Genomic DNA, 27,132 nt, shown 5'->3' with positions numbered 1-27,132 from the left:
TTGATGTGTAAGTTTACTTTTAAAATTTCTTAGAACATTTCTAAGAGTAAGTTTTGTTTGCTTGGGTTCTGCTGATAATCACTCAAGATCCATCCATCCATTTGGAACCAACCATGTAAACAAGCTGTGTGCAATCATATGTCGTGAGAACTGTGTATGATTTCACATCCCAGCAGCCAAAGGAATTCACACCTTGGTGTAAAGTAAACTTATTTTCCAATGGAGCTCCAAGGAAGGAGGGAGCTCCATTGGAATTTTTTTCCAATGGAGTGTTATGCAATTATACACTGTTTCAAGTTATTTAATGTTTATTAAATAACCCTCTGTCTGTTAAGTATTATCTGGTGATGATCAGCTCTTAAGCTGATATCAAGACAATGGTTGAAAGGGATGAATTCGAACACTAGCGATCTTTTAACAGCAAACCCTGCGGGGGTCACGTGAAGCAAATGGCGGAGTAGGCAGCTCATTGCTTGTGCTCCCGCAGCTCAGTATCGTTCTGACTATTTCTCTGTGAAACACGGTGGTTTCGGTGGGCGGTCTTCGATGCTTAGACCTAAGAGAGCGCCTTCTAGGCAAAACATACTTAACCTGCTCGCGAAAACCCCGGTAGTAGGTGGTCAGTTACCAAACTCGCCAGCTAGCAGTCAAGCTAACATGGCGGACGACATGCGACCGCTTCTGGGTCAAGTAGATGTGGATAGTTAGATGGAAAGAATAACTGCTGAAGTGCTTAAAGGTGTGGAGGCTTCCTTTGACAAGAAGATCGACCTGGTTCTGAATAAACTCGAGGAAATTTTGTCTAAAATCACAGCGCTGGATACCCGTTTTACAGAGGCTGAAGACCGCATTATGAACACCGAGGACGTTGTTGCAATCCATCCCACTAAACTTTCCGAGAGTAACCTGGAGGCAGCTATGAAGAAGATCAATGATTTAGAATGTTGCGGTGCAACATACGTGTCGTCGGGCTCCCTGAAGGCAGCGATGGTATGGACCCGGTTGCTTTCTTTAAGGCTTGGCTGTCGGAGATCCTAAAAACCAGCTTCAAAGAGGGATCCGTTAAACTGGATCGCTGTCACCGCGCCCTCGCACGCCGGCCACCCCCGACCAGTGGCCCCGGGCTGTTATCATAAAGCTCCACAATTTCCAAGACAAAGTCCGGATCACGCAGGCGGCAAGGAAAGCACAGAACCTGATGTACAACGGCACCAAAATCATGATATTTGAGGATTTCTCCGCAGCTGTTCAACGTAAGTGACTTTTTCCAGGTGAAGCAACAGTTGAAAGAGAGAGGGATCATCTTCGCCATGCTGTACCCAGCCGTCCTCCGGATTAAATACAACGGACATGAAAGGGTCTTTAAACATCCCAAAGAAGTGGCTGCCTTCCTGGATAAAGTGTTGCAGCACGAAGGATCATCCTCTGTTACCGCTGCTGACTGAAAGTCAGCCTTCAGTCTTCACAACACCGTTATGTTTTTATGGTTCTGAACTTATCAGGTTCGTCTAAGGAGCGGGTGAGAGTATATAACTAATTTGATTAACACCAGTCTGTTGTTGATTTGTATCGACCTGTGCATTTATGGTTGCTCACACGCTCACCACAGAGTTGATTGTGTAACTACTTTTGATTCGAGCTGCGGGCCAGGGGTTGAGGTGCTTTACACACTTATGGTTTGATAAGAGTTTAATACCCGGTCCAGCATCTTCCTCACTTTGAGCAGGGAGATTAGCTCGCACCCCTGATGGGTGTAATAAACCAAAGTCTGACCCCAATGTCTATTTGTTATATTTCCTCTGTACAAAGTTATGTTCTAAATGTTAGCAAAGTAGTCTCTTTATTTAGTCCCGAACAGAGAAGCGCTGCGAATGCCTATTGTATCTGTACTGTTAATTAGGCCCGAGCAGCGAAGCGGTGCGAAGGCCTATTTTATCTGTAGTGTTAATTAAGCCCAATCAGCGAAAGCGCTGCGAAGGCCTATTGTATCTGTACTGTTTCTTATTATTTTTATTCTGCCCCCCTAAAGAGGGGCCTTTTTGGGGGCTTTATCATACTCAAAAACTCACCAAACTTTGCAGATTCATGGTGACTAATTAATAATTTTGTATTTTAAGGTCGTCACAAAAATCAAAAGAAAAATGCCTCAACGGCGCCACCTAGCAATTTTCAAAGGACCCTTTGCTATTCACTTACTTCATCGTAGAGACATGAGATTTGGTACAGTGGTAGAGCTCACCAAGACGCTCAGAATTTACTATTAATGTCATAGTGCAAATATCACAGGACGTCGGCCATTTTAGATTGAAGGTCGTAATTTGACCTCATTTTTGATGTTTACAGCATTGGTATTTGATCGAACTCCTCCTAGGGATTTTTAACGAGCGCCTTGAAACTCAGTCAGTCTGATCATAAGGCATGGCCAATTAAAAGTTATCAAAACGGTGAGTTTTTGAGCATTTTGAAGGGGGGTTAGCAGGGGTCAAAGTTCACCTACTCGTCACAAAAAATAAAACTGCTATATCTCCTACACAGAAACACACAGAGGCACCAAACTTTCTGTGATTGATCATCATCGGGTCTTCTACAATATCCAATGGTCAAATGATGACATCACTTAGGCCACGCCCCCTGACAACAGGAAGTGTCATGTTTTGCTGTAAACGGTCGCTATGTTACCCCTTTGAGCTAATCAACATGAAACTGTGTCCAGAGACAGAAGACATGTTGGTGTGTTGTGGATCCCAGCCCCAAGTCGATTCGATGGAGCAGGGGAGCGTGGCGGTGTGGCGAAGTCACCTCAAACGCCGCTGCCATACGTTTGGCTCTGAATTCCACATTTTTGGGCCAAGCTGCTTAAAACTCACTTGGATGCATCCTTATCTAGCCTCCAACAGGAATCCATAACAAACTTTGGTGGGCGTGACCTAATGCCTCAACGGTGCCACCTAGCAACTTTCAAAGGACCCTTTGCTATTCACTTACTTCGTCGTAGAGACATGAAATTTGATATAGTTGTAGAGCTCAACAAGACGCTCAAAATTTACAATTAATGTCATAGTGCAAGTATCACAGGAAGTTGGCCATTTTAGACTGAAAGTCTGATTTTGACCACAATTTTGACAGTTACAGCATTGGTATAAGATCGAACTCCTCCTAGAGATATAGAGCGATCGGCTTGAAACTCGGGCAGTCTGATCATAAGGCATGGCCAATCAAAAGTTATCAAAATTGTGAGTTTTTGAGCATGCTGAAGGGGCGTTGGCAGGGGTCAAAGTTCACCTATTCGCCACAAAAAATAAAAGTGTTATATCTCCTACACAGAAACACACAGAGGCACCAAACTTTCAGTAATTGATCACCATCAGGTCTCCTATAATATCCAATGGTCAAATGATGACATTGCTTAGGCCACACCCCCTGACAACAGGGAGTGTCATGTTTTGTTGTAAGCGGTCGCTATGTTACCCCTCTGAGCTAATCAACATGAAACTGTGTCCACAGACAGAACACATGTTGGTGTGTTGTGGATTTCAGGCCCAACTGGATTCGATGGAGCAGGGGGGCGTGGCGGCGTGGCATATTCACCTCAAACGCTGCTGTCATACGTTTGGCTCTGAATTCCACAGTTTTGGGCCGAGCTGCTTAAAGCCGGGCGTACACTGTACGAGTTTTTCCCCTTTTCGGGCCGATTCTTCAGTCGTGCGAGCATTTTTTGAATCGGGCTGAATTTCAGCTTGATCGTAGAGGCGGGGAGGAGGGGGGACTGGCTTCTCACGACTACCTCCCGATCAGGAATCGGACGATCGGTGAAAATCAAACATGTTTGAAATTCAGTCGGCTGTCGTGAGGTTTTCGTGAGCGCACCCTGCTGTTCAAGCAGAGCTACGAGGGAGCGCCCTCCCCTCCTCTCCGTCCCCGCCAGCGGAGGGAGGGAAGCGGGCGTCCCTGAAGCAACCTCCGGCCGGTGTTGGGGAGGGCGAACTGTCAGGTCCACGCAACGCGCTGGCCGCCTGTTTCGGCACTCCTCCGCGGTCCGCGCAACGCGCTGGCTGCCTGTTTCGGCACTCCTCCACTTGCTGGGGGGGGGGGGGGATGCGGGCCAGGCGACCTGCCGTGCCGCGCGGCCGCCGATGCGTCTCGTCTCTCCTTTCTCTCCCCTCCGTTCCCCCGACGCCCGGTGCCTCCTGCGGGCCTCGCAGCTGGGCTCGAACCCCTGCTCTGGGTCCCTGTCACCTACTGTCGCTCGCCTGCCTCTGCCACCACAGCGAGCGGTCCCAGAGGGGACACGACGTACAGTGTGAGCAGTCCGGTCTCGTCCGAGCGTCGCGCCGCACAGATCGTGAGCGGTGAACTTTTTAAACCCAGCGGTTCCGTCGCACAGTTTGAGATGTATATAAGTACCATGACTGAAAAACTCGTACAGTGTACGCCCGGCTTAAAACTCATTTGGATGCATCCTTATCCACCCCCCAACAGGAATCCATAACAAACTTTAGTGAGCAGGACTTAGTTTCTCTATAGCGCCACCAAGTAATTTTCAAAGGACCCTTTGCTATTCACTTACTTCATCATAGAGTAATGAAATTTTGTACAGTTGTAGATCTCAGCAAGACGCTCAGAATTTACAATTAATGTCATAGTGCAAGTATCACAGGAAGTAAGCCATTTTAGATTGAAATCTGAATTTTGCGACCATGTTGACATGTAAAGCATTTGTATTTGATCAAACAAATAAACCCCAAAGGAATTTCTCTTGGTAAGTAAGTGATCTTAACTCTTTGGTTTCCTTATATATTTAAGTTGAACAGATATACAAATCCTGCTTGAAAACTGACAAACTTACTCTTGTTCAATACATTTCAGTTTTTATTTATATAGCGCCAAATCATGAAACATGTCATCAGGGGTGGACTGGGACAAAAAATCGGCCCTGGCATTTTGGATTAGACTGGCCCACCACATTTTTTTTGTGTACTGAATGTGTATACCAACTGTGCAATACCAACTATGCAATACCTTGAGGCCAGGTTAATGGAAATTAGTGAGAGTGGACACTTAAAATACTTCCAAAATCTTAATTTATTAACACTGTAAAATGTAAACTCCACCACAGCACAGCAACAATTCTTAGATCAGAGAGAGAGAGAGAAAGAGAGGTGTCACGGTCAATCACACATATTATCATGTTACATCATTATAAGAAGTTATTGTAAGTTGCTCATCAGATCTATTCAGTCTTCCAGATACTGTAGGGTAACATTGGACTAATGTGCACTCACTATGTAAAAAAGGATGCCAATGACAAAATGAACCAGAGAAATGCCTCACTTGTCATCATGGAAAGAAAGAAAATATATAATAACATAATATACATTTTCATTTACTCAGTCATTTGTAATAAGTATTTTATTTATCTAATTTCCTAATTTTTGATCATATTTTCTTTAAAATCGCAGACTTTTCGCTATTTTTCATGTAAATCCTTGGTGGCGCTTCATAGCGAAGCCGGTGAGGCCGCAGCGAGCTTGGCCTACCCTGGGATTGCGCAATCCCATGTTAACTGCGCTGACTTCCATTCTGTGAATGCATCTTCCTGTCTCTAGATCATAAATTCAATAGTTCAAACAGTTATGAACTGATTTTCCACAAATTAATATATGTGGATTACGAATTGTGTTTTGGTCATCAAACTGTGCAGATAACATGTTTTCGTGGTGCTGGCCGATCATAAACAGCAAAGAACTGGTTGTAGGTGAGGCCGGCAGTTCCTTGGCCGCTAGGCAGGGGGCGCTCAAGGGGCACCACTCGTGATCCCCAAATAGTAGAGTCAAAACAAGTTATTGATGTTTTATTAGCGAGTTTTGCTAAACAAGTAAAGCACTAAAAAGACTCTAAACATACAGCTGGAACAGGACTGATGAAGGAAGGCTTTCTTCCCTGGCAGCTCCATTGAGACTGAGAGACTTTTAAAACTGAAGAAGATAAAGAGAACTTTTACCGGAAAATGATGATATTTTTGTTCAGAAAGAGCGCCGCAGGGACTTAAATTATAAGTAGAGGTAAGACAGCGATACTTATTCATGTTTTGTTTTTGTGATAAAATGTGCGTAATGTGGGTTATAGTTTTAGAATGTGTTACAAATGCAGAAATCCATCATAACTCATAAACTGTTACCAATGAAATGACAAATTTTTTTTCATCAAAGAACCAATATTTTTCCATGTATCTTGGTGAATTTATTTGGCTCAATCAGTCTCCTTCAGCACTTTGCAACGAGTTTACTCTGTAGAGTGTATATATTTGTAAATCTGACTCTGATGACGTCAGTGCCTCACCAGCTATGAACCCTACCGCACGTCACTGACTACAACCACCACCACCACCATATTTTACATCAGACACCGGAGCAGATGAAGGGCCTGCTGTTGGGAACATGTCAGTCAGTTTGACACATTTCGCAGCATCCGTTTGAAGAACTCGTTTCTTTTTTTCGTGCAGTTTCTCTGCGCCTCCCTTGCGTTTCTTATCCATTACTACTGTGAACACCGCTGCACAATGTTTCACATGGAGCGGATATATAAAATAATAATAATAATAATAATAATAATAATAATAATAATAATAATAATAATACATATTATTAATATACATGTCGGGTCTGCCGGCCCAAACAGCACGTCAGCCCACAGGGAAAATGCCCGGTACTCCCAATTACCAGTCCATGCCTGTATGTCATCTAAAGGCAGTTTACAATGTCAAAATCAATCAGATTATACATATTAAGTCAGATTATCCAGATTGGTAAAAGATATTCCTATATAAGGGAACCAGTTGATTGCATCAAAGTCGTAACAAGCAGCATTCACTCCTGAAGAAGCGTAAAGCCACAGGGAGAGTCGTTTGCATTGTACATGGCTTTGCAGCAATCCCTCATACTGATCAAGCATGAAGTGACAGCAGAGGGAAAAACTCCCCATTAACAGGAAGGAAAAACCTCCAGCAGAACCGGGCTCAGTATGAACGGTAATCTGCCTTGACCGACTGGGGGTTACAAAAGAGAGAGAAGAGACACAACAAGACAGACAAAAAAGCACAGAAGCACACATTGATCCAGTAATCTGTTTTACATTAGATGGTAATAACAGGTGATCTGTCTTCCCTGAATGATGTCACAGCTAACAGAACGGCAGACCAGGTGTACCTACTATGAAGAAAAAATAGAAAAAACAAAAAGTTAAAAGCTGAAATGACAACAGTCATGCAAAATTGAAGAACCATAGACCCTGATGTCCTCCAGCAGCCTAAGCCTATAGCAGCATAACTATAGAGGTAGCTCAGGGTAACATGAGCCACTCTAACTATAAGCTTTGTCAAAAAGGAAAGTCCCAAGAACCAGCTTCTAGTGGAGGAGTTCAAGTATCTTGGGGTCTTGTTCACAAATGAGGGAAAGATGGAGCGGGAGATCGACAGGCGTATTGGTGCGGCGTCTGCTGTGAAGCGGGTGCTGTACCGGTCCGTTGTGGTGAAGAGAGAGCTGAGCCAAAAGGCTAAGCTCTCGATTTACCGGTCGATCTACGTTCCTACCCTCATCTATGGTCATGAGCTTTGGGTCGTGACCGAAAGAACGAGATCCCGGATACAAGCGGCCGAAATGAGTTTTCTCTGTAGTGTGTCTGAGCTCTCCCTTAGAGATAGGGTGAGGAGCTCAGTCATCCGGGGAGGACTCAGAGTAGAGCCGCTGCTCCTCCACGTCGAGAGGAGCCAGTTGAGGTGGCTCGGGCATCTGGTCAGGATTCCTCCTGGACGTCTCCCCGGTGAGGTGTTCCGGCCACGTCCCACCGAGAGGAGGCCCAGGGGAAGACCCAGGACACGCTGGATGGACTGTTTCTCAGCTGGCCTGGGAACGCCTTGGGATTCCCCCGGAGGAGCTGGCACAAGGGGCTAGGGAGAGGGACGTCTGGGCCTCCCTACTGAAGCTGCTACCCCCGCGACCCGACCCCGGATAAGCGGAAGGCTATGGATAGATGGATGGAAAAAGGAAAGTTTTAAGATTAGTCCTAAAAGTAGACAGGGTTGTCTGCCTCACGGAACAAAACTGGGAGTTGGTTCCACAGGAAAGAGCCTGATAACTAAAGGATCTGCCTCCCATTCTGCTTTTAGATACTTTGGGAACCACCAGAAGACCTGCAGTCTGAGAGTGAAATGCTCTGTTATGAATTACGAAAGTTGGTACACAACATACGCATGTGGAATATTGCTAAAGTGTTACTTTAGCAATATTCCAATTGCTAAAGTGTTACTTTTACATTATTACTTTTGGGTGTGTATCCACCAATTTAGATGTCAAACTTTCATAAAAGCTTTCTTATTGCAAGAAACGAAACCCTTAAACACATGAAATAAAAATTAACTTTGAATAACTAAAAAGGTTTTGTTAACTTTTTACATTGAGCTGGATTAACAGCTAGTAAGATACCTTTAATTAAATTGGTATACTAATGTTTAAACCAGGGGCGGCTTTAATTTTATTTATTTGTTTTTCCCTCTTTATGTTTCCGTTTCTGTTTTGTTTCAGGGTGCTCCAGGTGTTCTCATTATTTTCATCCATATACTTTCACGTTTATGTCTTCAATAGAAGATGACCAGTGATGGAACCACACTTAAATTGTGCAGTTGGAATGTGAGGGGCATACATAATCCTGTTAAGCGTAAAAAGATTTTAAGCTTCCTGAAAAAGGAACATGTCCATGTAGCTCTCCTGCAAGAAACACACCTCTCTCCGAGTGAGCACTTAAAGTTAGAGCATGACTGGGTCGGGCAGGTGTATAGCTCATCTTTTACTAGTAAGAGCAGAGGTGTTGCCATTTTAATAAATAAACATCTTCCTATATCCAACGTCCAAACTATGTCTGATAAATCTGGTCAATATGTTATGTTAAAGGGTCGTCTCCATGGCCAATTGATCTCCTTTTTGAATATTTACTTCCCCCCAGTTTAGTCGAATGACTTTATCTCGCAAGCGTTCTCTTTATTTGCAGATTGGATTGGGGAGAATACTGTCATAGCTGGAGACTTTAACTGCTACTTCTCTCCAATGATGGAAAAATCGCCTTCCACACATAATTTGATGTCTAGTAGAGCTAAGGCTATATCAGACACATGCAGTGAACTTGGTCTTGTGGACACCTGGCAGGTTTTACATCCTAACGATAAAGCATTTACATTTTACTCTGGTGTACACAAATCAAGTAGTAGAATTGACTTTGTTCTTACCCCTAAAATTTCCCTGAGTAATGTTGTGAGCTGTACTATTGGCCACATTATTGTTTCAGATCACGCCCCCGTTTACATAAGCTTAAATAATGTGAATCCAACATGTCAGAGACGACCATGGAGATACAGCACGTTCTTGAACCATGATCCTAATTTTGAGAAATTTTTGAAAGAACAATTGGACTACTTTTTTAAAGAGAACAAGAGTCGTAATGTTTCCCCTGGTCTGCTATGGGATACCATGAAAGCCTATGTTCGTCTGATTATATCCTACACTGCTAGACTTAAAAAGAACAATAGGAAAGAGCAAAGGAAACTTGAGCTCGGACTGCATGAGCTTAGATACAATTTATCTCCATCTGAAGAGCTAAGAATTGACTTAGAAGTGGTTAAAACAGCTTTCGAGAGTTTGCTCACAAAGAAGGCTGAAAAATCAATTTTTTTTGAGGCAAAGGATGTATGAGTTTGCTAACAAGCCTAATCAATACTTAGCCAACCTTCTTCGAAATAGGGTTTCATCACAGAATATTTCACTTATCAAAGACTCAACTGGTATGTGTAGCTATGATAATAAAATAATGAATGGAACTTTTCAAAAGTTTTACAAACAGTTATATTCTTCTTAGTTGAACCCACGCTCAGAGCAGGATATGTTTAACTTTTTTACAAAGGTGAATTTGCCAAAAATGACTGGTGTACAGAGGGATGACCTGTGTAAGCCACTATCTCTGAGCGAAATTAAGAATTGTATTTAGCAACTCCCTAACAACAAAGCTCCAGGTCCCGACGGATTCAATGCAGAATTTTATAAAAAGTTTAATGTTTTTTTAGTCGACCCTTTACTGGAAATGTTTCAATTCTCATTTGCAGCTGGGGCTCCCCCCCCCCCCATCTCTTATGGAGGCTAATATTTCTTTAGTACTAAAGAGGGGGAAAGCACCTGAAGAGTGCTCCTCATATAAGCCTATATCGGTCTTAAATTTGGATCTGAAGCTGTTCGCAAAGGTTCTAGCCTCACGTCTGGAAAATATTCTTCCCTCTATTATTAGGAATGACCAGACTGGTTTCATTCGGGGAAGGTTTTCATCACATATTGTGAGACGCCTGCTTAATATTATTCAGCATTCCTCCCTGTACAACACAGCCCTAGTTATTTCTCTTGACGCGGAAAAGCCGTTTGACAGGGTTGGGTGGCTTTACTTATTTTTCACGCTTCAGGAATTCGGCCTAGACGAAGCTTTTAATAAATGGATTCAGATTTTATACACATCGCCACTATCAGTGGTTATTACAAACGGACTCAGTTCTAGTAATTTTTCTATTGGATAAAGTCCCTTTACTGAATTTATTATATACCTCTCCTGACAAGGTGGCACCATTAGTAAAAGATAATGTGATTTTAAAGAATATGTTAAACATTTGGCATAAAGTCCGGAAATTGGAGGGGCTCAGTAATTGCTTCTCTTTGCTGACCCCCATTCATGAGAACCCTGACTTGCAGCCTGGGCTGTGGGGCGGCCTTGCTGACTGGAAGTATAAGGGTATAAGAGTCATTGGGGACATGGTCCAGGGAGGCTCAAGCCTTACATTTCAACAAGCGAAAAGCAAATACGGGATCACCGATAAAGACTTTATCAAATTTTACCAAGTTCGTAACTTTATTTTGTGTAAATTAAAAGACTTAACTGGTGGTCTTGCTGTATCTCCCATAGAATCCCTATTGGTAAATAATATTCTTTTCCGAAGAAGGTGTATAAGATCCTCAATAATCTTAACGTAGATAATTCTCTTAAAGTAAAAAGCAAATGGGAATTTGATTTAGGTACGGTAGAGTCTGAGGACTGGGACGCTCTGTGCGGCCAGCCCTCCAGAGTCCTAGTTTCTAACTCTGCATGGGAGAGGCAATTTAAGATTTTGCATAGGCTTTTTATCACTCCTGTAGACAGACACAGATTTAATCCAAACCTTTCGGAGCTCTGTAATAAATGTCAATCGGATGCAGGTTCATTTATGCATTGTTTATGGAGCTGTTCTCATATCCAACAGTTTTGGAGTATAATTGTTCAACAGTTAAGTCTGATATTCAAGTGTCATCTACATTTGAGTGCAAGGACTTGCCTATTAGGATTGGAGGACGATCTGTCTGTCGGTTTTTGCCACAGAGACCTTTTACACATTCTGCTGCACTGTGCCCGGAAATGTATCTTGACCTTGTGGATCACTGACAAAACTCCCACTCTAACTCAGTGGAAAAAAACTGTGACTGGTATCATTCCTTTTGAGGCTTTTTCTATGGCATTAAAGGACCAACCCTTTGTATTCTATCGGACCTGGGACCCATTTGGACTACCTTGATGTTGCCACATCTCGCAGATTGAGGTCAGGGCTTATTAACCTGGCCTGGGAGAAAGACGCCGAGTTATAGTGTGTCAAGCTATCATATCTGAGTGTATATTACTTTATATTTTTTGGTGCCCCTGATTTTATTTATTTATTTTTCTCAATATTTTATTTAATTACCTTTGTTTTGTTTCTGCTTTGTACATGCTTATTATCTTAGGCCTGATTGTCTGTATTTTTATGCACTATCAGTGCTTTGTTTGCCTTTGTTCCCGTTTGCAAGAAAAAGTTTAATAAAAACAAGTTTGAAAAATAAAAAACAGCAAACCCTGCACACACATAGAATAAAGAAGTGACAACTTCTTTTCAAGTTCAAGAATTTAATAACAGAAATAAAATGAACATCCAGAGAACGTCACTATGTAATGCTGTTTATCTGAATTAACACAATATTTCGATTAACAAATCCTCTCTACTAGGCAAGTGAAACTAAACTACTAAGCAAAATGAAGATAAAAGAGGCTAAGCTAAGGAACTATTTACATGCAAAAACCCACAAAAGACAAAACAAAAGTGGTTGATCATTATCAGAATATTTCGGTGAATCCTTGTTCATTGCAGATCTGATAAAAAAAAAACATGGTATGGAGTTAAACATTTGGCATGTGTTTCAATGCATTCACAATGCGAATCCTGAGTTAAAAAAAACATTATTTGATGAAATAATATTTTGTTTAAATTAAAAGAACCAAAGTTCAACTTAAAGAATGTGAACTGAGGTTAAATTAGTTTGACTAATTTAAACAACATTTGACATGTGTTTCAATCCATTCACAATGCAAAGCCCCAGTTAACCAGAACATTATTTCGAGTAAATAATATTCTAAAGACTGATTTGCTCAGTAAAATGATTACCTTAGGATCGCTTGCCTTTGTTTATGCGATTCTACCTCCGGGCGCAAGGAGTCGCTGCAGCGATCGGTCGCTAAATTGGGTAAAGTCAAAATTGTCTTTAAAACTGACATTAATATTCAATATTAATGCGGGAATAAGGCTCATAACACCATTGAAGGATAGCCAAGCAGAACGGTTAAGCTTTATGCTTCAAACAAGCTCCTTTTGAAATGTCTGGAACTGGATGTTAGCAGGATGCTAGCATTTTGGCTAGCGGGCCTTCGGCGCTAACAAATGAAAGCTTTAGCTTTATTTTTAGTCATGATGAGTGTGCTGGATAACGTAAACATTAATGTCCCATCAATGTATGAAACCCTTGTGGAGATAACCTTGTTATAACCATAAAAACACACTCAAATGATATTAGCAATACCATAAACGGAAGGCTAGCGTGAGCTACCTCCATCAGCCCTTTGTTCTAAAGCATGTGTCCAAACGAGTTACCAAGACATTTTCCAATAAACCTTTTAACTTCTCCCTCAGCTCCCTGTCCAAACCTGTCTTTTGCCTCGTGTGAGTTTTGTCCAGTTTGGCCATCCCAGGAAGGAGCACCGGGAGCAGGAACGTTGTTGGTTTGTTCAGCAGTGGGCAAGGCGTTAGCTCTGCAGCATTGTGTGGTAACCAACAGCGTGGTCGGGCAGCTTGGGGTTCTGCAGCCTAGCAGAAACACGCATGTGTGGTCGGGACCGATTGTAGGAGCCATTTTTCCTTTCCTATGTTTATCGCCACCAGGAGGCGTATTTCATTTTGAGTTCTGAGTGTCTGATGGGGGATGGGGTTATTTAAGGTCAACCATGATTGTGTTCAGGTGTTGTTAATGGGAAGAGGCAACAGTTTTCTACTGTGCTTGGTTTGGATTGAAGTGGAATGTTTGTGGATCTAAATGGAAACAATAAGAAAATGGACATTGTTCTGATAATAAATGACTTTCTAATAAGTCAAACTGAAGATCGGCCTGGCGAATCTTAATCGAGCGCACGTAAAACCAACGCCTTTCAGAAACAACAACCAGTAGCCTAAAATAGAGGATTTTAGCCGCTACACCGATGTCCATTTAATAGTCGGATTTCTCAGCTTGTCTGGTGAGGGAAGGCATCCACCGTCTCGCGCCTGCTTTCCTGCAACAGCTGACAAAAATGAACAAAGCTGTTTCGGCAATCTGTACCATTGCGGCTGGTTTACACAACAGTCAGAGTGAAACTTAGCTCTGTATTTGTATGTTGTTTATCCGGATTCAGTCAGGTCCTCTGCTCCCTCTTGGTCATTCTATTGAAGCAGCAGATGAGTTTAGGTCCAGGCACCTTCCTTCAGATGCTGGCTTGTGTATCAATCAGGCCCGTGCAGGGCCCATGGTCCGAAGCAGCTCTTTCCTGGTATGAGCAGCTTGGATAGGAGAGTGAGATGCAGAAGGGGAGATGAGTCCTTGTCTGTGGGGGAAAACTTTATAGCAAGAGGGAACCCCTGCTGGGGGGAAGGGCCGACCCAGCTGACATCCGGCTGAGAGAGTGAGAGAGTGAGAGAGAGAGAGAGAGAGAGAGAGAGAGAGAGAGAGAGAGAGAGAGAGAGAGAGAGAGAGAGAGAGAGAGAGAGAGAGAGAGAGCTGTCCTTGCTGGATCTCTGTATCCTTTGCAGCAAGATAGAATTCTTTTGTTACCTTCTCCATACTACTGTTCAGAATTCAACCTGAGGTCAATTATTCATCATGGCATTATTATGGCATAACAGGAGCTCCCACGTCTATTGTCTCTTTTTTCCTCCTTTTTCCTCCTCCTATCCTACACAGATCACAGAACCTCAGAATTTGCTAAACAAAGAGAACATCCTTTCTCTGTTTACCTCACTAAAGCTAGCCTTAACCACTATCAGTCCTGCCTGCTTTGTTTAGTGTGGTACCAATTTGTCAGCTTCAACATGTAAAGCTGGTTCCTATCTTTTGATGTCACTTCACTGTTCACATTTGTACCCACATCGGAAACATCTTCACACACACCCACATGTACCCACATCTTCATCAAGACGTTCACCAGTGATGCTCGCTCTTTAGACAACAACTTTACGTTAACTGAAGAAGATGCTTATGATAACAAGCTGCCTTCTTTGGACTGTTTGGTCCACATGGAAAGAGGTAGAAGCCTCAACATTGAGGTTTACAGGAAATTAACTAAATCAGATCAGTAGCATCTGTTTGACTGTTTGTTGTGTGGTTGACTGTTGATTCCTTTAAAAATCAGCTTAAGACACTTTTACTCAAGCAAGCTTTTAGTTAAATGTATTACTTTTTTTTACTTACTGTTCTTTCTTCCTTTTTTTAAACTTATATTTGGATCTATGTTATTTGCGTTGTAACCCCGTAATTCCACATCCTCCGCTCCTGTACGTGTCCATTCCAGGCCGCTTCCGTGAATCCGTGATAGTGGTTACTATGTCTAGCTCCGCTTCTAAGTTTCTTGGAGCCTAAGGAGAGCATGTGGGAGCATCGTCATTACAAGTAGAGATTGACCGATATAGGTTTTTAAGGCCAATACGCGGCGCCGATTTTTTAAATTTGGGCCAATTCTTGAAACCGACATTGCTTTTTCTTCTTCATTTACATGAAAAAAATAACACAAGGATAACAAATGTTACAAAAAGAAACATTAATTAAAAGGAGCATAGTTCCAGAGGTTTTGCAAAAGTCTCCCCCTTGCAAAAGTCTCCCATGCACAACACAAAAGTGTTGTGCATGGGAGAAGAGGAAAAGCACCTGCATCTGTGACGGCATAGCTCTTTTGTTTAGGTGTCATGTCTTCTCAGATAAAACAGCTATGAGTATTAAAGTTAGGCAGTGTTCTCTCACTAATGCATCAATGATAACGGAGACTCAACAAAGTAGCCAGGTGGGCGAGAGCGCTAACCTGACTCTCGCCAGATGGATGTCGCTCCGCCTAGCTTCACTCACATCCATCTGGGACCTCTCCATAGGAATTGCCTTTTTTGAAGGCTGGGCCTTATCAAAAATCCTTGCATATGATTGGATAAGCCACTTGTCTGTCATCTTTATAGACGTGCTATTTCAACCACTCACACCGAAGCTAACCCGTGACGCTGTGAGAGCGACGCAGGAAAAAACAAAACTTATTATTTTTTTAATCTGTTTGCGGCTCTAGTGGCATGCGTTTTATTGACCGTGAGCTGACAGGAAGAGGGGGGAAGACAGGCGGCAAAGCGCCGCGGGTCGGAGTCGATCCCGGGCCGACCGCGTTGAGGACTAAAGGCCTCCTAATATGGTTCGTGCTAACCGCTCGAACGAAAACACAACTTGCCAAATCCGGTCGGGAGAAGGGCGAAAACATCGTTTCCACCAACAAAAGCCTTCAGAGCCGTTCTCTGATGTTTTTTTAATGAAACAATGTTAGTTAGATTGGACAACACGGAAGAAATACCAGCATCAATGTTAACGCTTGCTTCCTAGATGCGAGCCGCCATTGCTATCATAACAGTCTCACGTCACGGTCGCTTTTCCACTACGTCACATCTATGAAACTCCAGCCCTGCGTCCTCATTGGCTAGACAATAAAATTGATTGGAGAAATCACTCTCTATGGGAGATGTCCCAGATGGATGTGAGTGAAGCTAGGCGGAGCGACATCCATCTGGCGAGAGTCAGATTACGAGAGAGCACCGTTTCACAGAGAACACGACACTGATAGCTCTCTCATGAACTGACTAATGGAACCTATAGAGGCAACTGCAGTAAATGGGGGGAAAACTCATTTTACGTCAGGCGTGTATGTGAAAGAAAAAATAACATTCAAACTTGTGCAAAGCTCCTTTAACAAAGCAAAAAACATTAACAACTGATAGCAAACAATGTAGAACATTTACAATCTAACAATAACAAATAAACACTTAATTGTGTGTGCACAAGGCCTTTCTAGTGCAAATTGCCTCCCTAATAATATTTGTAAACAGCAATATAACAAAAATGTAAGGACATTTAAGCAATCTCAATCTTGGTCTTTTTTAGATCAGATCACCAATGCAAATTACCTTTCTGAGAACATCCTCTGTTTGATTTATATCTTAAACTTCTACTTAAAAAAACAACCATGTCATATTATCCAATCTATTATGCTCTAACTGGCCTGGAGGAAACTCTTAAACAACTCTTAAACAAAACTTTATGAATGTGTCACAGCAAGAAATGAGCTTCTTATTATAGGGAGGACGAAGAGGAAAAAGACTGACCACCGTTGAACATTATTTTCTGCAAAGTTAGATGCTGTAAGCGTAGTGATTGTTGTCATGTGCACACATGACTCTTCATGGCAACATGCACTAGGAGGCAGCGGAGGCAGCGGAGGCAGGTGGCCAGCTGGAGATAAGACATGGCCTTTTAGACAGTGGAGAGGAGTTTTATACCGACATTAAGTAGCTCAACCACCATTTAAAAATTGACACGCAAGAAAGTGAAAGTAAAAACCCTGCAATGTCTGGCTGCTCCGTTCTCAGAGTTTAACAAAAGGAGTTTCCTTCTACCCACAGTGACAGAGGCAGATTTTCAAATGGCCAATACAGCTAAATTAGACGGTTAAAATACAATAAAAGTTGAAAACTTACTCTAGTTGTTGTTGGCAATCAGTCTTACAACATTACCAGCCGCACTCTGCTAGGAAGGCAGCAGCAATGTATGTGCTTCATGTGATGTCAAGGCATGGCGGCTAAATGATTGGCCAACACATAATAATAATAATAATAATAATAATAATAATAATAATAATACATTTTATTTGTAATGCACTTTACATTTAAGAAAAATCTCAAAGTGCTACAGGTAAAATCATCATAGAAAGGTAAAATCAAAATTTAAAACTAGGCATCGCTTTAAAACACTTATGAATAATAACATGCACGTATTGGCCGATGCGGTACAAGACAAAAACACAAATTCTGGCCAAAAATATCAGCCGGACGACATATTGAGTGACCTTTAATTATAAGCAGAACACAAATCTATTTGGAGAGGATTACCATGTTTCAAATTAAATTGTGAATTGACAAATTAGCTTAATTATTTGGTACCAAAAGGGTGGTTTGCATCTGATATTTAAGTAAAACAGTTAATTTTATTATGAATATAAAAAATATGTTAAAAGATCTCCATTTAACTTTGACAAACCAGAGGTTGTTGATGTTCTTTTTCCTGTTTGCTACAATTGCAATTGTGGAGCTTGACCCGACCAGGGCCAGAACTGGAATGGAAAGTAGAACATTGGACTAGTTCCGTAATTTGATGGAGTGATGCAGAGTGGATCCCGCTGACGGTGACGTTGGGAGTAGTAACGGAGAATGTGGAATTCCATCCATCCATTTTTTAACACGATTATCCCTATTGGGGTCGCGAGGAGTGCTGGGGCCTATCTCCAGCTGTCAATGGGCGAGAGGCGGGGTACAACCTAGACAGGTCAGATGTGGAATTGTTCTCAGTAATTAACACAATGTAGTTGCTCCGTTGGTCGGATGTGCAAGTACGTGGACAAGGATGTGGAATCTGGGGGTAAAGCACTTTGTGATTTTATCTGTGAATGGTGCTATATAAATAAAGTTTACTCACTAACCTGACTCTCTGTATTGTGTTAATAATGATAATAATAATAATAATAGCAAGTGACAAAACACTTCAATGTGGTTAACAGGTGAAACATCTTCAAGAAACAAGAGAAGTCCAGTTGCTTCTATTGTCCTGAGTTTGAAAGGTTGTTAGCAAGTTGAAAGGTGCAACACCAAATTGCGCTGCACATAGGTTTGAAAATAAGTGCATTGTGACATCATCCTTTGACAATAGAAAACTTTTCTAATTGTTTGCCAGTTTTTACAAGTGGTTGCCAGTGTTTTTCGTCGGTGGGATACATTTTCTGAGAGCAGTGCTGTGAAGAGGCAGAAAATGGGTCAATTTTGTTCATACTGAATGTGTTTGTTTTTTGTTTACTCATAACAGCATTGGTTTTTGATCACAGTATCTGATAGCATCCGATATTTTACTACTCACCCTTTTGGATAATTGGTGAAGTGTTTCTCTAGGTAAAATTAAGACTATGTTCCCATGAACATTACTTACTTTATTGCTGAATACACAAGTTATTTAACTTGTTTCTTCTCTTTCCTATCTCTCTTCCCTTCTGTCTCTTGTAGTTTCATCTTGCATTACTACCTATAAGAAAACCCCTCCACCAGTGCCACCACGAACCTCCACCTGCTCTACAGCCTCGAAGCCATATATCTCTATCACAGCCCAAAGCAGCACAGAGTCTGCACAGGTACTAAGCACCGTTTGAAGAAACAGTAGGGACATACTACACTTGAACATTCTCTTAATTTCTGTTACCTGATCAACACTGCATGTTACATTACTCAGTATCTGCCTCATCTATATTTTGTTTATATTGTCTTGTTAGAATTTTTCTGTCCATTCTATTAGATAAAACTGGTTTAGCACCTAAATGTATGATGGGTTGGGACTAAAGATGCAAGTTATTGATCGGCTATCGATTAATTGATAAGCACTGATTTTCTCAAAAACCCTAGTTTTCTCTCGTATCAAGAGGTTCTATCCATAACATGAAGTTTTTCTTTTTTTCATTTTAACTGTTAATTGTGCTACCTGCATTAAATATTGACTAAGCAAACATTTTAGTTTTCTCACATATTATTAAACTTGGACATATTTATAAAATATGAAAGACAAATAATCCCCACAAAAGCACTCAACATCAGCCGTGGTTTTGCCATTATGTATTTTTCTGTCATGTTACCACATTTTGTGTAATGTTTTTCGCTTTTTGTCAACACATCCTTGCCGACTGAGTACATCAGTGAGTTTTGGTTGAGAAACTGATGCTGCTCTGCCAGGCCACCGAGCCGAATGGGCGCTATTTAGCTGGCAACATATACCCCGTTTACACTACCCTTTTTTTAACCGAGCCGAGACCAGTCCGAGCTCGGTAACAGAGATAACTCTCGAGTGTAAACGGCAAGCAGACTGAACTGAACCGAGCTAGACATAACCTGACCGCGCTAAATGCAGACCAGTTCCTGGGGTGGTCTCGGCCTGTTTTTTTTTTTTGGCCCGGTTATCTGATAAAGAGCGCATGAGCAGACCGCGTCATGCCCTTACAGTCAGCTTCCTTACCGTGCCACACGATTTCCAGAGATGATTCTGCTTAGCAGTGTGATGAACCTCAGCGTCTATCATTGTTTCCGGCGTCTGTAAATCCTTATTAGACGTTCGTTTGTCTTATCCACTTCCCAAAAGCCGACTCTCTCAAGTAAATTCACCAATGGTTGCCTTCTTCCCCTGACTCTCCGCATACACCGAAATATCACAATATCAAGCATAACATCCTGAATGTTAAGGGCGCCGCCGTTTTGTTTTGCTTGGTTCCGCCTTCAATCCCAGAGAGCAGCAATACCACAGATCATCACTAGGAGGCGAGGAAACCAAGGAACTGAGATAAGCTTGGTGTGTAAATGGCCGGCTCGGCTTGGTTAACTGATCCAAGCTCGGCATGGATCGGTTTAACAAGGGTAGTGTGAATGGGGAAAAGGCATAATGGGGCTGTGTTCACGATGGGGGGGGGGGGGGGGGGGGGGCTAGTTTGATTTGCCATGTTGAATCATGGAGAGTGAACAGAGTCTTTTGGGGTGAAGGATTTTTCAACCCCTTGTCCATGTAGGTTGAGGGAGTCTTTGTGGAACCCAGCTGGCCGGAGCTCAGGTGCTAGCTCAAAGAGCTGACTAATCAATACCCGAAGCCGGTGCTGCCAAAACAGTGGAGGACAGGATCGGTGCAATCATATTATATCACATTTATTTCTCACTTTGTAACCCAGGGCGGGATCACCGACAGCTTTGTGCATGCATGATTACAGTCATTTACAGTGTTAATCTTGTAGAGACTCATAAGGGCCCGTCTCATAAGGGCCCGTCTCGTTTCACCGGTTCAATGATTTGGCCACAAGAGAAGAGACAGTGAATTCAGAGGCAAAAACAGTTTAACATATATTTATTACAATTTGGAATTCCAAAGTGGGAGACACAAGTTTTATCACCAAATGGATATCCTAATCTTATCCCAGAAATGCTCTGCGTGCGTCGTAAGAAGTGTATCAGCACTTACACTGAAAACAAGCCTTTTTACCCAGAGGCGGTTCTAGAAGGGGGCTGGACTAACCCTCCCTCGACCAGCCTGCCAGTCTAAGTGCAGACGCTGAGTCTGCTACAACATCTGTTTCCTGACACTTGATCGTTAGATGTAATCTATTACCCTAGCTCGGTTCCTGGGAGTTAACTGAAATAACATTGAGACCTTGAGAAAAGAATTTTAAAAGCGTTATCTGCTCACAAGGCTCTCATAAATCCCCCGTTCCATCCCGTGGCTGGTACACGCTCGCTGAAGTCTGAATCCACCTTTGTGCTCTGGACACATTCTCATATTTAGGTTTACTGGGTTAAAAGTTGATATCTGTATTACTTTAAAATACACTATTATCATATAAGTAATTATATGTTTTCATAACAATCTCCTCTGTGCTCTCTCTGCTCAGACTGCAGGCGGGTTTCAGGACCAGGCAGCAATTGTCTCCCGGTGAGACAGCACTGAGGGAAGTAGTCAAACTGTCCTGGGTTCCTACTTCCATACTCATAGACCTAAAAATTACAAGAATTTCAATTCCATACACTTCCAATTTTTCCAAAAGAGCTCTATAAAATATTTGTATTTACACACTGCATTTCTGATACCATAGCTTTAATGTCCTTTCCTTCCTTACACCCTTCTATACGTTCTTCCTTCTTTATGCCCTTGATTTTCTCCCTTCTTCCTATTATGCTTTCTGACTTTGGGACTGTCAGTAAAGAGGCAGGATGCAAGGAACTGGGTTAGATGTGTCCATGTAGCTTGCTGGCTAGACCCAAATGTGGAAGAGAGTTAGGGATGGGTAGGGAGAAGCACACAGTTTGATGTAGTGAAACACAAAGTGCTTATCATAGATTTGGAGAGGAATTTGTGAGCAAGGGTAGGTGAATGATGTTTGAGCTACGAAACATGGCAGACCTGGAGGGCCCTAACGAACGCGAACGTTGCAAACAATAGGTAACAGAATTGATTCTGGCCACAATTTAATATAGGCCAAAAAACCTAGGCGTGAACTTCCTGGATTTAGTATGGAGTTTCAGGTGTTTTGTGGAGAGCAAGACCTGGTCCTCTACCTTAAATGAAGGTCATGGTTGGTGTCCGTGGTGATATTTTTCAAGCTGTCAGGATGCAGCTTAAAGGCTGCATGCTGAGCCTCTCTCCCTCTCTCTCGTTACTGCGCAGCCTGATGGGTTCCACCTGGCAGGCTGCAATTAACCCGCAACTGCTTCCACCTGGTTCCACCCTTATTTAAACATGCCTCTTGCTGCTCTCGTTGCCGGCCCGTAGTGTTCACTCCAGCTCAGTCTCAGTCTGTCTCCAGTTCTGCAACTCCGCTCCACGTTCTTCAACTCAGCTCCACGTTCTTCACTCCAGCAACTCAGTTCCACGCTCTCCAGCTCTCGGTTCCACGCTCTTCAGTTCTGCAACTCAACTCCACGTTCTTCAGTTCTGCAACTCAGCTCCACGTTCTTCAGTTCTGCAAGTCCGCTCCACGCTCCCAAGCTCTGCAGTCCAGCTCCACGCTCCCAAGTTCCGCAATCCAGCTCCACGCTCTCAAGTTCTGCTACAGTTCGACGCTCTCCGGTTCCGCAGCTGCTTCAGTCTCAAGTCCTCCGCTCCCGAGTCTCCTCCCGGTCAGTCTTCCCGTGCTCCTCCTGTCAGCCAGCTTCTGCACCCTTCACCTCCGTCCATAAAGACTCTGGTTCCTCTCGTAATTTACCCATCATTCTGTATAATAAAACTCACTTCAAGAACAAGCTCTGTGTGTGCGTGCTGTGTCCGGGTTCATCCAAAGACAAATCATGACAATTACGGGCCGGCCAAAGGATGAACCCGAGCACGCACAGAGCTAAGGTGCGGAAGCTGGTAGGATCTGCCCCGCCTCAGTCCTGTCAGCGTCTCAGTTCCTGTCTGTGTGCTCAACTTCCCATCCGTGTCTCAAGATCCCCGCTCTCGACTTCCTGTCTGTGTCTCCAGTTCCTGCCTGCGATCTCTAGTTCCTGTCTGCGTGTTCAAGTTCCCACCTTAGATCTAGTTTCCTAGTTTAACGTTATTTTTCCAGATTTATTTTCCAGATTCTCGTTTTTTAGTTAGACGTCCAGTTCTCTAGTTTCAGTTGTTGTTTTGAGTTATTTTGGTCCCGAGGTTTTGAGTTACTTAACATTCTTTGGTTTACAGTTTTCCAGTGTTCCTTTAGAGTTCTTAGTTTGATTGTTCTGCTTTCTGATAATTTATTTGGGTTTAATCTTAGTTTGGTTTATCTAGGAATTTTGAGTTTCGGAATTATTCAGGAGTTTTTTTTCCGCTTTCCTTAAAAGTATTTGAGTTTCTGTTTTGCTTTGGGGTATATTTTCAGTTCGGTCCAATTGTTCTAGGTTTCCCTTTAGGCTTTCGAATTTTGGTTCTGAATTTTAGTTTTCACCTTAGATTTCCTGTTTTGCTCGTGTTCCTATTTTTAGCTGTAGTTATCTAGTTTTTCATCAGTTTAGTTGAACCTGCCCTCGTCTCCTTGTTTTGCTTGGTTTTATAGTTTAGCTCTAGGTTTCGGTCCCCCTCCTAGCTTTCTGGTTTGTTTTGGTTTTTCCGTTTAGCCCCTGTAGTCCCCCTCGAGTCCTGTCTTAGTCTTGTTGCCTCCGTCTTAGTCTCGTAGCCTCCGTCTTAGTCTCGTAGCCTCCGTCTTAGTCTCATAGCCCCCGTCCTAGTCTTGTAGCCACCGTCTTAGTCTAGTAGTCCCTGTCTTAGTATAGTAGTCCATTGTTTTCCCTGGCCTAGTCCTCCTGTCATGTCTTCCTCTGTGTTTAGGCGCTGCCAGAGCCCTCCGGCGCCTCTAGTCACCGGCTGAGCCCTCTGGCGCACCCGCCTGTTGCTGCCCAGCGCATGCAAGCCGCCACCAGAGCCCTCCGGCGCTCCCATGTCGCCGGCTGAGCCTCTGGTGCGATCGGCCAGTTGCTGCTCGGCGCATTCCCTGATTCTGGCGTGTTAGGACGCCTTCTGTTCGTGTTTCCTGGCGTGTTAGGACGCCCTCTGTTCGTGTTTTCTGGCGTGTTAGGACGCCTTCTGTTCGTGTTTCCTGGCGTGTTAGGACGCCTTCTTTTCGTGTTTCCTGGCTTGTTAGGACGCCCCCGTTCGTGTTCCGGCGTGTTAGGACGCCCTCCGTTCTTGCTTCCCCTGGCGTTCCCATACGCCAGTTCTTTTCCCCAGGTATTACCATACACTAATTGTGCTCTAGCGTTCCTATACGCTGTTGAGCCCTAGTGTTATGGTCCACCTGTACCTTTCTCTGGCGTTTCCATACGCCAGTTCTTTCCCTGGCGTTTTCATACGCCCGTCCTCATCCCTGGCTTATCTGTATGCTAGTTGTGCTCCACCGTTTCCGTACGCTGTTGAGCCCTAGCATATCAGTACGCCTGTACTTGCCCCTTGGCACTGCCGTGCGCCCGTTCTGCCTCGGCGTTTCCTTCACGCCCCGGCAATCTCTCCCTTGCCTCTCGGCGTTCACCACACGCCCCGGCAATTTCTTACCTTGCGCCCCGGCGTTTTCCTCACGCCCCGGCAATCTCTTCCCTTGTGCCCCAGCGTTTCCCTCACGCCCCGGCGAGTCTCTCCCTTGCACCCCGGCGGTTCCCTCACGCCCTGGCGAGCTTCTCCCTTACGCCCCGGCGGTTTCCTCACGCCCCGGCGATCTCGTCCCTTGGGCCCCAGCGCTCCCCTCACGCTCCGGCGTTGTCTCCCCTTGGCGTTCCCATACGCCCGTTCCTTGCCCTTGGCGTTCCCATACGCCCGTTCCTTGCCCTTGGCGTTCCCATACGCCCGTTCCTTGCCCTTGGCGTTCCCATACGCCCGTTCCTTGCCCTTGGCGTTCCCATACGCCCGTTCCTTGCCCTTGGCGTTCCCATACGCCCGTTCCTTGCCCTTGGCGTTCCCATACGCCCGTTCCTTGCCCTTGGCGTTCCCGCACGCCCGTTCCTTGCTCTTGGCGTTTTCGCACGCCCGTTCCTTGCTCTTGGCGTTTTCGCACGCCCGTTCCTTGCGCTTGGCGTTTTCGCACGCCCGTTCCTTGCTCTTGGCGTTTTCGCACGCCCGTTCCTTGCCCTTGGCGTTCCCATACGCCCGTTCCTTGCCCTTGGCGTTCCCATACGCCCGTTCCTTACCCTTGGCGTTCCCATACGCCCGCTCCTTGCTCTTGGCGTTTTCGCACGCCCGTTCCTTTCCCCCGGTGTCTCTGTACGTTAGTTGTGCTCCAGTGTTTTCTTGCACTGTTGAGCTCTGACGTGTCAGTCCGCTTGTCCTTTCCCCCTTGGTGTTTCATATGCCCGTTACCTTCCTTAGCGCTGCCGTTGGCCCGTTCCTGTCCTTTGGCGCTGTCGTGCGCCCGTCCCTACCCTTTGGCGCTGTCGTGCGCCCGTTCCTTCCCCTTTGGCGCTGTCGTGCGCCCGTTCCTTCCCCTTTGGCGTTGTGTACGCCCGTTCCTTCCCCTTTGGCGTTGTGTACGCCCGTTCCTTCCCCTTTGGCGTTGTGTACGCCCGTTCCGTGGCGTTTCCATACGCCTGTTCCTTCCCTTTGGCGTTTCCTTACGCTCGTTCCTTCCCCTTGGCGTTTCCATACGCCCGTTCCTTCCCCTAGGCGTTTCCATACGCCCGTTCCTTCCCCTTGGCGTTTCCATACGCCCGTTCCCTTCCTTGGCGTTTCCATACGCCCGTTCCCTTCCTTGGCGTTTCCATACGCCCGTTCCTTCCCTTTTGGCGTTTCCGTACGCCCGTTCCTTACCCTTGGCGTTTCCGTACGCCCGTTCCTTACCCTTGGCGTTTCCGTACGCCCGTTCCTTACCCTTGGCGTTTCCGTACGCCCGTTCCTTACCCTTGGCGTTTCCGTACGCCCGTTCCTTGGCGTTTCCGTACGCCCGTTCCTTCCCCTTGGCGTTTCCGTACGCCTGTTCCTTGGCGTTTCCGTATGCCCGTTCCTTGGCGTTTCCATACGCCCGATCCTTCCCTTTTGGCGTTTCCATACGCCCGACCCTTCCCTTTTGGCGTTGTGTACGCCCGTTCTTTCCCTTTGGCGCTGTGTTGCGCTCGCTCTTTCCCCCGGCGCTGTGTTGCGCTCGCTCTTTCCCCCGGCGCTGTGTTGCGCTCGCTCTTTCCCCCGGCGCTGTCAAGCGCTCGTACCTTTCCCTGATGTGCCGCGCCTTGGTTGTGCTCTGGCACATCAGTGTTCTTTAGCTCCTTGGTTCCCCCGTGTTCTCTAGCTCCTTGGGTCCCCCGTGTTCTCTAGCACCTTGGTTCCCCCCGTGTTCTCTAGCACCTTGGTTCCCCCCGTGTTCTCTAGCTCCTTGGTTCCCCCCGTGTTCTCTAGCTCCTTGTTTCCCCCGTGTTCTCTAGCTCCTTGGTTCCCTCGTGTTCTCTAGCTCCTTGGTTCCCTCGTGTTCTCTAGCTCCTTGGTTCCCCCGTGTTCTCTAGCTCCTTGGTCCCCTAGTGTTCTCTAGCTCCTTGGTTCCCCAGTGTTCTCTAGCTCCTTGGTTCCCCAGTGTTCTCTAGCTCCTTGGTTCCCTAGTGTTCTGTAGCTCCTTGGTTCCCTAGTGTTCTCTAGCTACTTGGTTCCCTAGTGTTCTCTGGCCCCTTTGGTTCCCCGTGTTCTCTGGCCCCTTTGGTTCTCCGTGTTCTCTGGTCCCTTGGTTCCCTGTGTTCTCTGGTCCCTTTGGTTCCCTGTGTTCTCTAGCCCCTTTGGTGTTTGCTGGCTCTTTGGTCTCTCAAGACTCAGTTTTGACTGCTTCAGTCTCAAGTCCTCCGCTCCCGAGTCTCCTCCCGGTCAGTCTTCCCGTGCTCCTCCTGTCAGCCAGCTTCCGCACCCTTCACCTCCGTCCATAAAGACTCTGGTTCCTCTCGTCATTTACCCATCATTCTGTATAATAAAACTCACTTCAAGAACAAGCTCTGTGTGTGCGTGCTGTGTCCGGGTTCATCCAAAGACAAATCATGACACAAGCATTGAGCGTTAGATTAGGAAATGGCAGCTCATGCACTGATTGTTGCATGGGCTAAAACATTGCCAACGTTGATGGCAAAACATTTGGGCAGCAAGTACCTGTTATGCGATTTAATGCTTTTTTAATGCTTTTTTATCAAATAACTGGTATTGTCCTGGCCCATTTTGGCTGTGATATTAGGACAATAGTCGAAAAAGGGATTTCAAGCTCTAGACAGCAAACTCTGCAAACATATGGAATAAATTAGTGACAATTAGTGGCAATAATAATATTATTTACTTGAAAAAACAATATATTTCAAAAAAACATTTAGTAGGGTAGTTAAACTTATATAAAGATATTAAGCAAAATTAAGATTAAAGATTAAAAGGAACAACGTATACACAACAGAACAAAAGGACAAATAAA

The 27,132-nt window shown here is 44.4% G+C and overlaps 1 protein-coding gene across 5 annotated transcripts in view; it reads left to right on the top strand.

Annotated features, from left to right (window-relative positions):
* dlgap1a (discs, large (Drosophila) homolog-associated protein 1a) overlaps window positions 1-27,132 on the top strand; it is a 290,495-nt gene that overhangs the window by 188,211 nt on the left and 75,152 nt on the right. For all 5 annotated transcript variants that reach the window (XR_001164996.3, XM_021309085.2, XM_012849744.3 and 2 more), the window contains one exon: window positions 18,743-18,867. Coding sequence is in view for 4 of the 5 variants with exons in the window: in XM_021309085.2 (XP_021164760.1) it covers window positions 18,743-18,867 (125 nt within the window). In the remaining variant the exon portion in view is untranslated. The remainder of the gene's footprint in view (window positions 1-18,742; window positions 18,868-27,132) is intronic.

The sequence above is a fragment of the Fundulus heteroclitus genome, chromosome 6, assembly GCF_011125445.2.
Source record: "Fundulus heteroclitus isolate FHET01 chromosome 6, MU-UCD_Fhet_4.1, whole genome shotgun sequence".
NCBI classification, from domain to species: Eukaryota; Metazoa; Chordata; class Actinopteri; order Cyprinodontiformes; family Fundulidae; genus Fundulus; species Fundulus heteroclitus.
Note: the sequence above shows the minus strand (reverse complement) of the source record. Positions and strands in the feature narration are given on the sequence as shown.